Raw genomic sequence first — 12,236 nt, forward strand, 5'->3', positions numbered from 1 at the left:
TTCTTTCCTTCCTTCTAAACTTCCTTCCAAACTTCCTTCTGAACTTCCTTCTGAACTTCTTTCCTTCCTTCTAAACTTCCTTCCTTCCTTCCTTCCTTCCTTCTAAACTTCCTTCCTTCCAAACTAAATTCAAACGAGAGCTGAAAACATGAGGGACGTGGACGTGAGTTTTCTGAGACCTCTGCTCTCTTTGTGTTCACCAAGTCTTTCTGTCCTCCATCAGGCCTGCAAGAAGACTTGCGTCTCCATCAAGGACATGAACAAACCTCAGAGTGATGAAGACGGCGATGAAGAGCTGAAGAGAACACACTCTGTGGAGGTGAGTCGCCTTTAATGTCACTAAGGACGACACCGGTCCAGTTCGGATCGAATCACTCCCATTATAATGAGGTTCGTGTGAACTGGGACTTTGTTACATGTTGGATACTGTGCAAAAGTCTTAAACCACTTTTAGTTCCTGTCCAAGCAGCCAGACGTTCCTGGAATAATTCAAAGTGTTTTCATCAACTCTTCTCGGGACTTTCTGAAAATCTGTCAGAGATTTTTTTTTCCACTTGTTCTGTGGAGTCTTGGAGACAAACGGCTAAAATCTGAGGAAACAACAAATTAGTGTCAGGCTTTTTTTTTAAAAAAAAGCTTTTTGCAGCAGATAAACCAGATCTGAAAGACTTCTTTAAAAAAAGAATAAATAAATTCAGCAAAGACCACGAGTCTTCGGCTGATCATTGAATTCACAGCTGACAGATCTTTGGGACTCGCCCTGTTGGAACCAAAGTCCTGGTTTTTGTCTTTTTTTATGGATTAAAGTAAAACAGAACAGTTTGTGTCTCGGGCTGCTGTGAACAACAAGGTTCTTTTTAAATCCATCCTTTAAGTTGTCTGCTGTGTGTGGACGCAGCTCAGGATTGTTCCTTCAGTTCAGGAGACGTTCCTGCCTGAAGGATCGTACGTCACAGTTCTCCATCTTCTACCATCTGTGGTCGGGTCACTGAAGGTCCAGGAGGGAAACCCAGACCAGAGGTTTTACAGTTGAATCCCTCCAGAGAGTCGTGAGTCTGCCCCGGGGTCTCCTCCTGGTGGGGGTGACTATAACAGGGGGGCCTCCTGATTAGATGAACCTCCTCAGCTGACTCCTTTCTATGCAGAGGAGCAGCAGCTCTCACCCCGTCTCTCAGGCTGACCCCCCCCCCCCCCCCCACACACACACACACACACACACACACACCTGATTAAAGAAGCTCATTTCAGCTGCTTGGATCCAGGATCTGGTTCTTTGGGTCCTGATCCAAACCTCATGAGCACAGGTGAGGGTTGGAGCTTAGACAGAGCTTTGGACTCACTCTTCACTACGGCTGACTGAAGCAACACCCTCATTACTGAGGACCAGGCTCTGATCCATGGATCCGTCTCGCGCTCCGTCCTACCATCACTCAGGACCAAGAGGCCCAGAAACCTGAACAGCTCCACTCGAGGCAGAGTCCTCAGACCAAGGTCGGAGTCCTTCAGAAAACCTGGAGAACCGTCACTCAGGAGCTCTTCAGAGGAGAACAAGAAAGTCCAACTTCTTGGAAGGAAATTATTTCAAATATTGAGATTGACTGAAGACGTTTTCAAAGTATCGTAGCGTCACATCGTCCCATGGACGTTAAGTCCTCTTCAAACAGGAAGCTGTCTGGATACAGTGAAGGAAATGTTAAACTTCAGATGTCACAAATGTCTAAAGTGTGTTTAAGTTTACAGAGAATCACTTGTTACTGTTTCGAGTTGACAACAGGATGAAACGCACACTTGAAGGACCGTTTGTGGTGATTTTGGCAGGAGGTTCACGGCGCGGCCATCAGGAGTCTGGCTGAGCTGACGGCCCGGTCCATCGAGCTGTTCCACAAACTGGCTGAGATGATCCTGTCCTCCACCGGCAGCACCGAGGCCGGCGTCTTGTCCCAGTGAGGAAAAAACACATTTTTCAGTTTTTACAGGCGTGTGGAGACGTTCTCCAGTAAAACCCTCTGTGTCTTCAGATTAACTGTCGTCCTGTGTAAAGAAATCTCACTGCTGTCCAAGAAGTTCACTTCCTGTTTGACCACGGTGGGGGTAAGTCTGCTGGGCTTGGGGTCTGGATGTTCTGATGCCGGAACGGGTCCAAAACGATCCAGAAGTGGGTTTACTGGAGACTGATGGGACGCAATGGATCATTTCTGGAACTTTCATGAGATCAGAGCTGGTGTTTAATCCAGAAACTCAACGTAACAACAGCCAGAAATAAATCTATATTACTCAACAACAAAAAAACTTCCATCAACGTTCGTCCGTAAAGCTCTACAGCAGGGGTGTCCAGATGTTTTCATCATGGAGCTCTTTTTAAAATGACCAAGTCAAAGTGATCCACCTGCTGTAAGGCCTCATTTACACAGAACAACCTCTGGAAACTTTAGTGGTTTTTAGTGTTTTTTGGGGGTAATAAACAAAAAATGAGCGAGTTTACATGAAAACGCTGTAGTTTCCATGACAGCCGGGTTGCCAGATAAGAAATGATGAACTATAGTACTGTGGCTTTAAAATGATAGTATTTTGAGCTAAACTACAAAGATATTCTAAGATGAGGTGTGTGTTTGTTGAACATGTGCACAGAAAAGGAGGGGGTAAATAAAAAAACATTTTACATTTATCTGGCAACCCTCATCGAGCATGCAGCGTCTGCATGACAGTTAGTCCAAACTGCTGAACACGCTAACGTCTCTTTGGAGTTTATTAGTTTTGCTCCTACAAGACTCAGACTAGCTGCCCTGTCTGTCAATCAAGAGACACATTTCATAGAAGATGATCAGCTGATGTCTAGTTTTTAATGGCATGGGATCTACCCAGAATACCTCTGAGATCAACCGGTAGATCAAGATCGACCTGTCGGAACGTTTAAAGAAATTTAGGACTTTTCTGTTGTTTTTATTAATCTAAACCCATTTTCATGTAAAAACTGTGTTTGAGGAGGAAAACGAGAAAAAGAACCTAAAGTAATGCTAAAGCAGCAGCTAGTGGCTCGTTAATAATAATAAGGTCACCATGGTAACCACAAGCCTGTGTCTGTCACTCCCTGACCGCACTGTTAACAAGGAAAAACTGTCAGAACATTGTTTTACTGGGTCTGCGGTGTTTAATGGAGGCATGACGAGTTTAAATAATTTATAATGGTTTATAACAGTTTATAATTTGAGAGGATCAGAGATGAAAAAAAACAGAACTAAACTAATGGAACGTTGTATTTCAGTTTGTGGAACAAATGTGTGGAACAGTCCTGTCTAAACAAACCAAAAAGAGCAGATCTAGTTTTACTTTTAAGAAAATAATCAAATATCATTTTATTTCAAAGTACCATGAAGTATATTGATTCAGTAGTTGCTGTAACAGCGATAATCGTCGCATCGCCCTGTAAGTTGCATCAGTCCAAGTTTGTTTAATAAAGTGGAAAAATCCATAAATACGTCGCTTCAGTGTAAAAGTCGCAGGGCGTGCAAATTATGCAACAACAAAAAAAGTAACTTATAGGTCGAAAAACACTGTACTGACTTTTTAAGGAACTTGTTTTTTAAAAAAAACATTTTTATGTTATTTTAATCAGTAAACGTAACAAAACCCTCCTGAATCTGCTGCTTGGATGTTTTAAAAATTAAACAGACATTTTTTAAAGTTCTTTATATTGAACTGACAGATTTCCTCCCCGTCGTCTAACGAGGTTGAACCCTTTTGTTTGAACGGTTTGTGCGTGACTTGATGTTCCTCTGCTCGACTGAGCCGAGCGTTGTGTTTTTCAGAGCGCTGAGAAGGGCGACGTCCTGAACCCGCTCATAACCGGAGTGTTTCTGGAGGTTAGTGCTCGTTTTACTGCTTCACAACTGCAATCTGTGGTTTTTTGGCGCATGTCGCTGACAGGGCAGCTCAGAGTCGTAAACAGTTAAAACACAGGAGGAGGAAATTACAGACGCTCAAAGAAAAAAATGGAGATTAAAATCAAACGGATTGGAAACTGGAAATCAAAGGGAAAGAAATGCAAAGTTTGGCATAAAGGAATGGTTTTAATTAAAAGCAGCAAACAGGACGGTCTGTGACTGGGCTGTTCAACTGGTGGCCCGGGGGCCAAATCAGGCCCACAGGTGTGCTCAGTTCGGCCCCTCAGTGGGTTCATTTTTAAATCAAACTACATTTTAAATCATAAACTTAATGAGAATAACGGCTGGATGTCCGGCCCCTTGAGCAGGTCAGTTGAACACTTCCTGGTCTGTGACGTCGTTCTAAAGGATCTCGCAGTCTGAGCGCTCTGGTGTTCGGGGGGTTTTTGGTTCTGACTCAGGATGGTGAGCAGACTTAAACCAGACCACCTCGGAGGTCCCCGTGGCTCGTGGAGCAGCAGAAGATCAGAGGTGGTCCTTTACACCCAGATCAGTTCTTTGTAAACCAGCAACAAGATTTTAAAATCAGTTCTCGGAAGCAGAACCCTCAGAACTGGACTGATGTGATCCACGGTCTTGGTCTTTGTGAGGACTCGAGTAGCAGCGTTCTGGACCAGCTGCAGCAGGCTCATGTTTTTTAAGAAGACCTGTAAATGCTCTGTTACAAGGTCCGTTCGGCTGAAGTTAAAAGCCTGGATGAGTTTTTCCGAGTCCTGCTGAGTCGTCAGTTGTTCAGGTGCTAGAAGGTCGTCTTTGAAACTGTTTGAATGTGGCGGTTCAGACTCGGGTCAGAGTCCACGATCTTTTTACCTTCACAGGCTGAAGGTCTGTGCTAACCTCTGTCCTTTTTAACTCCAAAAGCTGCTGCTTCACTTTTCCCTTTGTTGAGCTGAAGAAGGTTCTGGCCCGTCCAGTGGTGGACTCACCCGGTGTCTGTACTGGCCCTTGTCCTCGTGACGGAGAGTGACGTAGATCTGTGTGTCGTCTGCAAACTTTATTCTGTTTTTTCTCTAAGATCCAAGCTAGGAGCATGTAATGTTGAAAGGAAAGGCCCTAGGATGGAACCTTGGGGAACGCCACTTGGTCAGCTCAGGTTTCAAAAACACAAAAAGTATTTATTAATATAATTTTTACATGTAGAAGAATATTCTCAAGCTCATCCTTAAGAGCTTTAAATTGTTAGAATACTAACTCGAGCTAATCTGTAACCACTGAGCAACTTTTATTTTTTATTTTAATACGTTATATTAATGAACTAATTATACTGTACTAATTATATTAATGAACTAATTATAATATTGTACTAATATTAATGTCTGTGGTTTTATTGTCCATCTGTTCTTATTTTGTCTTTAACTTTTCTACGAGTTCTTGGGTGAAATTGTCGTATTTCTCCTGCTCTGTTGGCAGCGTTTGAGAAATGATTGAGTTACGTCTGTTTTAAGTTGAACCATGAAGAGAACGACTCGTGCGAACGACTCGTGCGAACGACTCGTGCGTGACCTCATGAGATGATCTGTTGGTGCTCGGAGTAAGTGATGGAGACGACTCTCAGCTACCACCCCCTCCCCGGCCCCGTGTCTGTAAAACGGAGTTTTTTGTGCAAAGATTAATTATCTGTGGTGGCCATCTGCAGACTGATTACTTTCTGAGAGTTTAATTAAAGCCCGCCCACTGGTTCAGGAGATATTTAGCTAACAGACGGGTGGCCACAGGTCACATGATCATTTCGGCGCAGGTGGTTCTCTGGTCTGTTCTTGTTGGAGCTGCATTCCAAACTGTTTCCCACCGCAGCGATCTGTTGACATGTGAATAAATCTCCGTCTCTTCCAGGCGTCCAACAGCGCGTCTTACATCCAGGACGCCTTCCAGCTCCTCATGCCCGTCCTGGAGCTCTCCCACATCCAGAGGAGAGCAGGGACCTCGGAGCAGTGACCAGGTGGGAGACCTCACCCGCTGCCGCCGTGACGACGGGACTCTCCCAGCACAGAACTGACGCGTCGTTTCGTAACTTTTAAACGTAAAATAATCCTTTCTGTGTGGAAGGAGAAGCAGGTTTCTGTCAGTGTTGATCTTTTATTTTGAAGGGCAGTCGGTGGATGTGTTTCAGTCCAGACGAACTGGTTCTGGATCTGCATCTTCTGAGACCAGCAGAAAAGAAAAGTAAAGGGCAAGAAGCAGCTCGTTGTTCTGCTTTTAACGTGTTCAGATCTGCCTCAAACAGCACTTTGTTTATGAAAGAACACTTTGTTTCAAGGAATAAATCACCAGAATTAAATGTTTCAATAAAAATTCATCTAATGCTCTTTCCTGCTCTCACAGCTGGTTCACTTTGCCTATTTGTCCACGGTGGAATAAAACCACTTCTACAGATAATAATTACAATAAGAATATCAAGAAAAATACACAAAAGTGTTTTTTGTTGTTGTTTTAGAATAATTACTGTAAATAATCCAACATTGAATAATTAAATGCAGTAATGTTACATTTTACATTTATTTGTCATTTGTTGTAAGTAGAGGGTTTCTGGGTGGAGACCACATGATCAAATCTACTCTTTTGTATAAATCACACAAAAAAAATGTTAAAAGAAAATGGAAAACTTTTAGAGGAATAAAGATAAAGGTGAAAATAATCAAATGAAATAGAAAGTCTTATGATTCAAATCATTACAGAATATTAATATATACAATAACTAAAGACAAGACCAGAAGCAGGAAGTTGAAGCCAAAAAGGACATTTTAAGCCCCGCCCTTCTCTGTAAGTAAATGGTAGTTTTTCCTGAGTGTTGATTTTTGTGGATTTACACAGTTATGTTGCTGCTGTACATCCAAAAAATATATTTTTAATAAGTTTAGTGACACTTAAGATATTTGAGGTAAAAGTGTCACGTTTCACTGTGATTGACATCCTGTTGGAGGGTCGAGAGGCTGTGTAGGCGGGACTTGTCTTTTTGGTGGTACGACCGATGACGCAAGTGCACACACTCTGGTTACAAAAATAACAACATAGCGGCTTCCAAAACAGATTTTGGCTTCGGTTTTTCTCCACGTGAGGAAGCTAAGACACTGTCCATTATTATTAGTACAAGTTTTATGCTCCGCCCCCTCAATGTAAACACCAGGATGTTGCATTAATACGATGCGTAGAGGCTTTTTAATCATTTTATTCATAAACTTGACATTTAAAATGATCTTGGGTTGAGACATGATGGGGTTAATAAATCTGCTTCATGTCCTTCAGACATTTAGGATGATTCTCGGCTACTACAACAAATTTTAGCACAATATTTGTGAAATTATAGCAATTTTTGTGTTTTCTAAGGTCAGCTGGTTGTGGTGGCCATCATGAATTAGGTTGGCCTCAGATGTAGATGTACATCCAACCATTACTTTGAAAGTCTCGATGTTGTCCATCTGGTGGTTCACAAGAAAACATATATAAACAAATATCTTAATGCATTTGAACAGATATATTCTGAAATAAGTGAACAAAAGAGTATTTTGTTGTTATTTTATTAAATATTCTTTGTAATTCCTCATATATTTTATATTGTTTTATAGATTTGTGTGTTTTTAGCCTTTAACTGGTCCTGGATCAGTTGTTGGTGAGTTTATTTTTTATTTTAGTAATTTTAATTTCTGGTCTCACCACTGACCCAAAGTTTTGGGGCATGTTTCCACTTGTAATACTACTTCCGGTGCAGCAGGGGGCGCTGTGGCTGCTGGAGGCGGACAACAGGAAGTCAATTACGAAAAAAGCTTTATTATCATCGGCCTCTCAGGGTACAGCAGGGAAACTTACAGGTAAATCTGGAGTTTAATCTTTACCCGGTGTTACTTTCGAGTCTTTGCACTAACTGGAGCTGAAATAAGGGAGAAATATGTTTCAATCCGAGCGGCTGTAAAGAAGTCTTTGCTCGCGTGGCGTTGAATAACTGCCGTGACAGCGCGAGGGTTAGCTTCGATGCTAACTAGCTTTCTGCTAGTTCCTGTGTCGATTGTTGTTGTTTCAGTCAGTGCAAGTACTAAACTTTCTTTAATTTTCTTTAAAAAAAATATGTAATCTGTTCCTAAAGGTCCCTGGCTGCTTGTCGTGTTGAAGGCTGTTTATAATTATTGGTTAAAAAAGATTTGTTCTTCGTGTTGTCATGGTAACGACAATATTTTAAAAGAAATTATGATTTTATCTTGACACGTGTACGTTTTGGTAAACTAGATTATTCGTATATTATTTTGGTCACGATTGCACTAAAACTGTTTTAATAGCGACACATTTAAGTTAATACTTTCGAAGTTTAAATTATAACAACAGAGCGAACAAGTTAGTTTTTTGGTGTTTGGAAACAGCAAAATCAGCTCGAAATTTCATCAAAGATTCAAAATGAAACTATCAATTAAGAGTCATCTCAGTCTTTACTATAACAGAACGTGTTTTGGTGTAGTTTACGCACATGTTGGTTTGTTTCCCAGCTCCGCATCTGAAAGTAGTGGTTTAGAGAAAGACCTAAAACAGATTTATGGCATTAAGTGGAGAATAATCAGACAGCAGAGCTCTGCAGAGGGATAGAAAACCTGTCCCCTCACAACAGGACACACCAACACGAGATAAAATCATCACCAAGATTAATCTTCATCCTTTGAAGTCTAGGCACTGGATCTAAATAACTTCATCATGACTATTATTAATGATTATTATGTCACTACTGTCACACGACACACTTTATAACTCGTGCTGTTACAGAATACCATCTGTATTTCCATACTTTGTATATAAAATTAACATTTGCATAGATATTTATATCTCAACATGTTTTTAAGACCCAAAACGCCTACTTTTACCTGCGCTGATGGTTGATTTGATCTGATAGTTTAGGTTTTGTTGAGCAAACCATTCCATCTGTTGAGTCTCAGGGCAGCAGCTTGAGCAGGGAGGCCAGACATCTCTTTCCACAGCCACCTCTTTTCTGAGAGGACTCCCAGGCGTTCAGCTGAGACGTAGTCTCTCCAGTGTGTCCTGGGGCTCCTCCCAGTTGGGCATGCCTGCAAAGCCTCCCTATGGAGGTGCTCAGGGTCCATCTTCACCAGATGTCTGAACCACATCACCTGTCTCCTCTGGATGTGGAGGAGCAGTGCTTCTACTCCCTCTCTCATAGATTGAACTTCTCACTCTAAGGGAGTCCAGCTACCCTGCAGAGGAAACTCATTTAGACCTCCTGGATCTACGAGCTGGTTGTTTCAGACACTACTGTGTTTATAGGTGAGGGTAGGAACATAGACCGACAGGTAAACTGAGAGCTTCTCCTCGCAGCTCAGCTCCCTCCACCACAACAGACCAACACAGCATCCACAATACTGTGAAAGCTGCACCGATCTGTCCGTCAATCTCACGCTCCATTCGTCTCTCGCTCATGAACAAAACCTTGAGATCCTTGAACTCCTCCACTTGAGGCAGAACCTCACCCCAACCAGGAGAGAACAGTCCGCCCTCTCTTGACTGAGGATCATGGCCTCGGCTCTGGAGGTGCTGATCCTCATCCCAGATGCTTCACACTGTTGACAAGTGTCACATTCTGTACTCAGGGTGACATGTTGCCTGGAAATGTACAGAAACTGTTTCTGTGTGAACATCTGAGACTTTTATTGTGAGAAGAGAGACCTGTTTGTAGCGTTTGAACTTTTTAGAAAACGATATTAACTTATGTGGAGTACAGGCTGAAGCACAGGAACGTCCAAAACATCGGATAGTAAAATAATAAACATTTGAATCAACGATGTGTTTAAATCATTCTATTTAAAATTAAACACACTGCTACAGATGATTTGTGTTGTGCATTCACTCACATTTTTCCGTCTTCCAGATTATTTTTTCTCTCACTGCGCTCCCCCCCCCCCCCTGCTGGACTGTCAGGGTTTGAACTCTCCGCCTGAGCCGCCAACATGCCAGCAGCACTTCAAGACACCAGTCAGATCATCTGCGAAGTCTGGGCGAGCAACGTGGAGGAGGAGATGAAGAAGATCCGGCAGATCATTCAGAGCTACAACTTTGTTGCTATGGTAACGGGAACCCCACAGATCACATCCGCAGCATCAGTGTGGTTAAAAAAAACATGAAAGAGAACGTTTGCAGCTTCCGAAGCAAAAGCAACAGAAGAAACAAGTGAAGCCGAGCTGTTGGAATTAATATTTCACTTTTAGGAGTGTTTTTTATAAACGGTTCAGTGAGTCTAAACTTTTAGATAAAATGTCGTTGTGTGTGAAACTTTTGGTGTACAGTAGTCCCTCGTTTATCGCGGGGCATCCGTACCCTGAAGACCTGCGATAAGTGAAAAACCGCGAAGTAGGAATAGTAGTACAAGTAGTAAGTAGTTTATTTATATATATATATATATTTAAATTAAGGCATTTTAAACCCTTCCCACACTCTTGCAATATTCTAAACAATGTTTCTAAACTCTAAACGCTCTAAAAGAGACATAATGTCATGATTTCGCCTCCTCTGCTCTTTGCCACCTGCAAGCATTCTTGGCCACGCCCACTTCTCCACTCTGCACAGAGAACAGCTGATCAGCTGCAGCAGGAAGCTTATCCTGCGGTATGAGCTGCACAGAGGTGCGGCAGGTGCTAAATCCTTTAAAATAATTTATTTTTAATAAAAATGTCATGCCGATCGTGCGGCTCATCCGTCAATCAGCCAGTTATATGTCATGTCCAATCTTATTTTGAAAAACTGGTAGAGCGAGTCCGCGATAAAGGAACTGCGAAGTAGCGAGGGACTACTGTACAGTCTAATCTCATATAATTTGTAGAGATTATTTCTCCTTCGTGGTTCTTCATCTCTTCCTGAGCCGTTTGATGACACCATGATTTCCTCTCATGAAGGACACAGAGTTCCCCGGCGTGGTGGTGCGGCCGATCGGCGAGTTTCGCAGCACGGTGGACTACCAGTACCAGCTGCTGCGGTGCAACGTGGACCTGCTGAAGATCATCCAGCTGGGCCTCACCTTCATGAACGAGGACGGAGATTATCCTCCGGGCACGACGACGTGGCAGTTCAACTTCAAGTTCAACCTCACGTAGGTGGAGCTCCGAGCTTCCAGTCGGTTCTTCTGTAACGAAGCAGCAGCCTGACGTCGGTGTTTTTTATTTCTTCTCCTCAGAGAAGACATGTACTCGCAGGACTCCATAGACCTGCTGCAGAACTCCGGCCTGCAGTTTAAGAAACACGAAGAGGAAGGAATCGACACGCTTTACTTCGCCGAGCTCCTCATGACCTCCGGCCTGGTGCTGTGTGAAAACGTCAAGTGGCTCTCCTTCCACAGGTCAGAGTTGAAAAATGACACTTATCACTGTCTCAGGTGACGGATTAAAGAGTTTATCATCTTTAATAAACCTCAGGATTATAAAAGTCTGGGCTGCAGGTGTGATGAGCTCAGAACTCTCAGAAACAAATTCTCTCTAAATTTGTTGTTCTCCGTGTCGGGTGATGAATGGTTTTTAATCCGTCAGTGGCTACGACTTCGGCTACCTGGTGAAGCTCCTGACGGACGCTCGACTTCCTGAAGAGGAGCACGACTTCTTCCAGATCCTCAACCTGTTTTTTCCTGCCATCTACGACGTCAAGTACCTGATGAAGAGCTGTAAAAGCTTAAAGGTGTGTAGTTACGGGTCGCACGTGGTTCTGGAGTTGAGTCCTCGAGTTATTTACTGGTTCTGTGTGCGTGCAGGGGGGGCTGCAGGAAGTTGCAGACCAGCTGGAGCTGAAGCGGATCGGGCGCCAGCATCAGGCCGGGTCGGACTCGCTGCTCACAGGGATGGCTTTCTTCAGGATGAAAGAGGTGCACCCCCCCTCAGATCTAATGCCCCCACCTCCTAAACACGTTTATTTTATTTCTTTATCTGAGCTGAAAAAAATGTAAGAACTTGTTTATTTATCTAAACACTGTTTTAAACCAACTAGTGACAGACGGGAAGCTGGAGGTTGAAGCCACAACAAACGCCCCCTAGAGGCTGGTTCCAGTACAGTAGTTAAGCTCCGCCCCTCCATGGAAACAAACGACCATTTCCTGACTAAAAAATAAAAATACACTTCCGATCATTTTTTAAGTGTTGATTTTTTGCTGCTTCGTGCAGCTCTTACTCCGCTGCTCGGTTTTAAAACAAGTCTGGCTTTATCTATCTGAGGCTTTGTGTTGACTGACTGACTGACCGCCTGTTGGCCAGTCAGGACGGAGCGTAGGCGGGCGAAGGTACTCAAGTACAGACGATAACTCCAAAAACACAAGATGCCCCCCCC

The 12,236-nt window shown here is 43.1% G+C and overlaps 2 protein-coding genes across 2 annotated transcripts in view; both read left to right on the plus strand.

The window, feature by feature from the left end:
- fam114a2 (family with sequence similarity 114 member A2) overlaps positions 1 to 6,254 on the plus strand; it is a 10,949-nt gene extending 4,695 nt beyond the window's left edge. The window contains exons 10-14 of the mRNA XM_037687235.1: positions 224 to 319; positions 1,819 to 1,943; positions 2,019 to 2,091; positions 3,807 to 3,860; positions 5,775 to 6,254. Coding sequence (XP_037543163.1) covers positions 224 to 319; positions 1,819 to 1,943; positions 2,019 to 2,091; positions 3,807 to 3,860; positions 5,775 to 5,876 — 450 coding nt within the window. The 3' untranslated portion in view covers positions 5,877 to 6,254. The remainder of the gene's footprint in view (positions 1 to 223; positions 320 to 1,818; positions 1,944 to 2,018; positions 2,092 to 3,806; positions 3,861 to 5,774) is intronic.
- A 1,438-nt stretch (positions 6,255 to 7,692) lies between these two features.
- cnot8 (CCR4-NOT transcription complex, subunit 8) overlaps positions 7,693 to 12,236 on the plus strand; it is a 6,203-nt gene continuing 1,659 nt past the window's right edge. The window contains exons 1-6 of the mRNA XM_037687236.1: positions 7,693 to 7,747; positions 9,802 to 9,997; positions 10,823 to 11,016; positions 11,101 to 11,262; positions 11,450 to 11,594; positions 11,668 to 11,778. Coding sequence (XP_037543164.1) covers positions 9,881 to 9,997; positions 10,823 to 11,016; positions 11,101 to 11,262; positions 11,450 to 11,594; positions 11,668 to 11,778 — 729 coding nt within the window. The 5' untranslated portion in view covers positions 7,693 to 7,747; positions 9,802 to 9,880. The remainder of the gene's footprint in view (positions 7,748 to 9,801; positions 9,998 to 10,822; positions 11,017 to 11,100; positions 11,263 to 11,449; positions 11,595 to 11,667; positions 11,779 to 12,236) is intronic.

This window comes from Nematolebias whitei, chromosome 14, assembly GCF_014905685.2.
Source record: "Nematolebias whitei isolate Nwh7 chromosome 14, NemWhi1, whole genome shotgun sequence".
In the NCBI taxonomy this organism is placed as follows: Eukaryota; Metazoa; Chordata; class Actinopteri; order Cyprinodontiformes; family Rivulidae; genus Nematolebias; species Nematolebias whitei.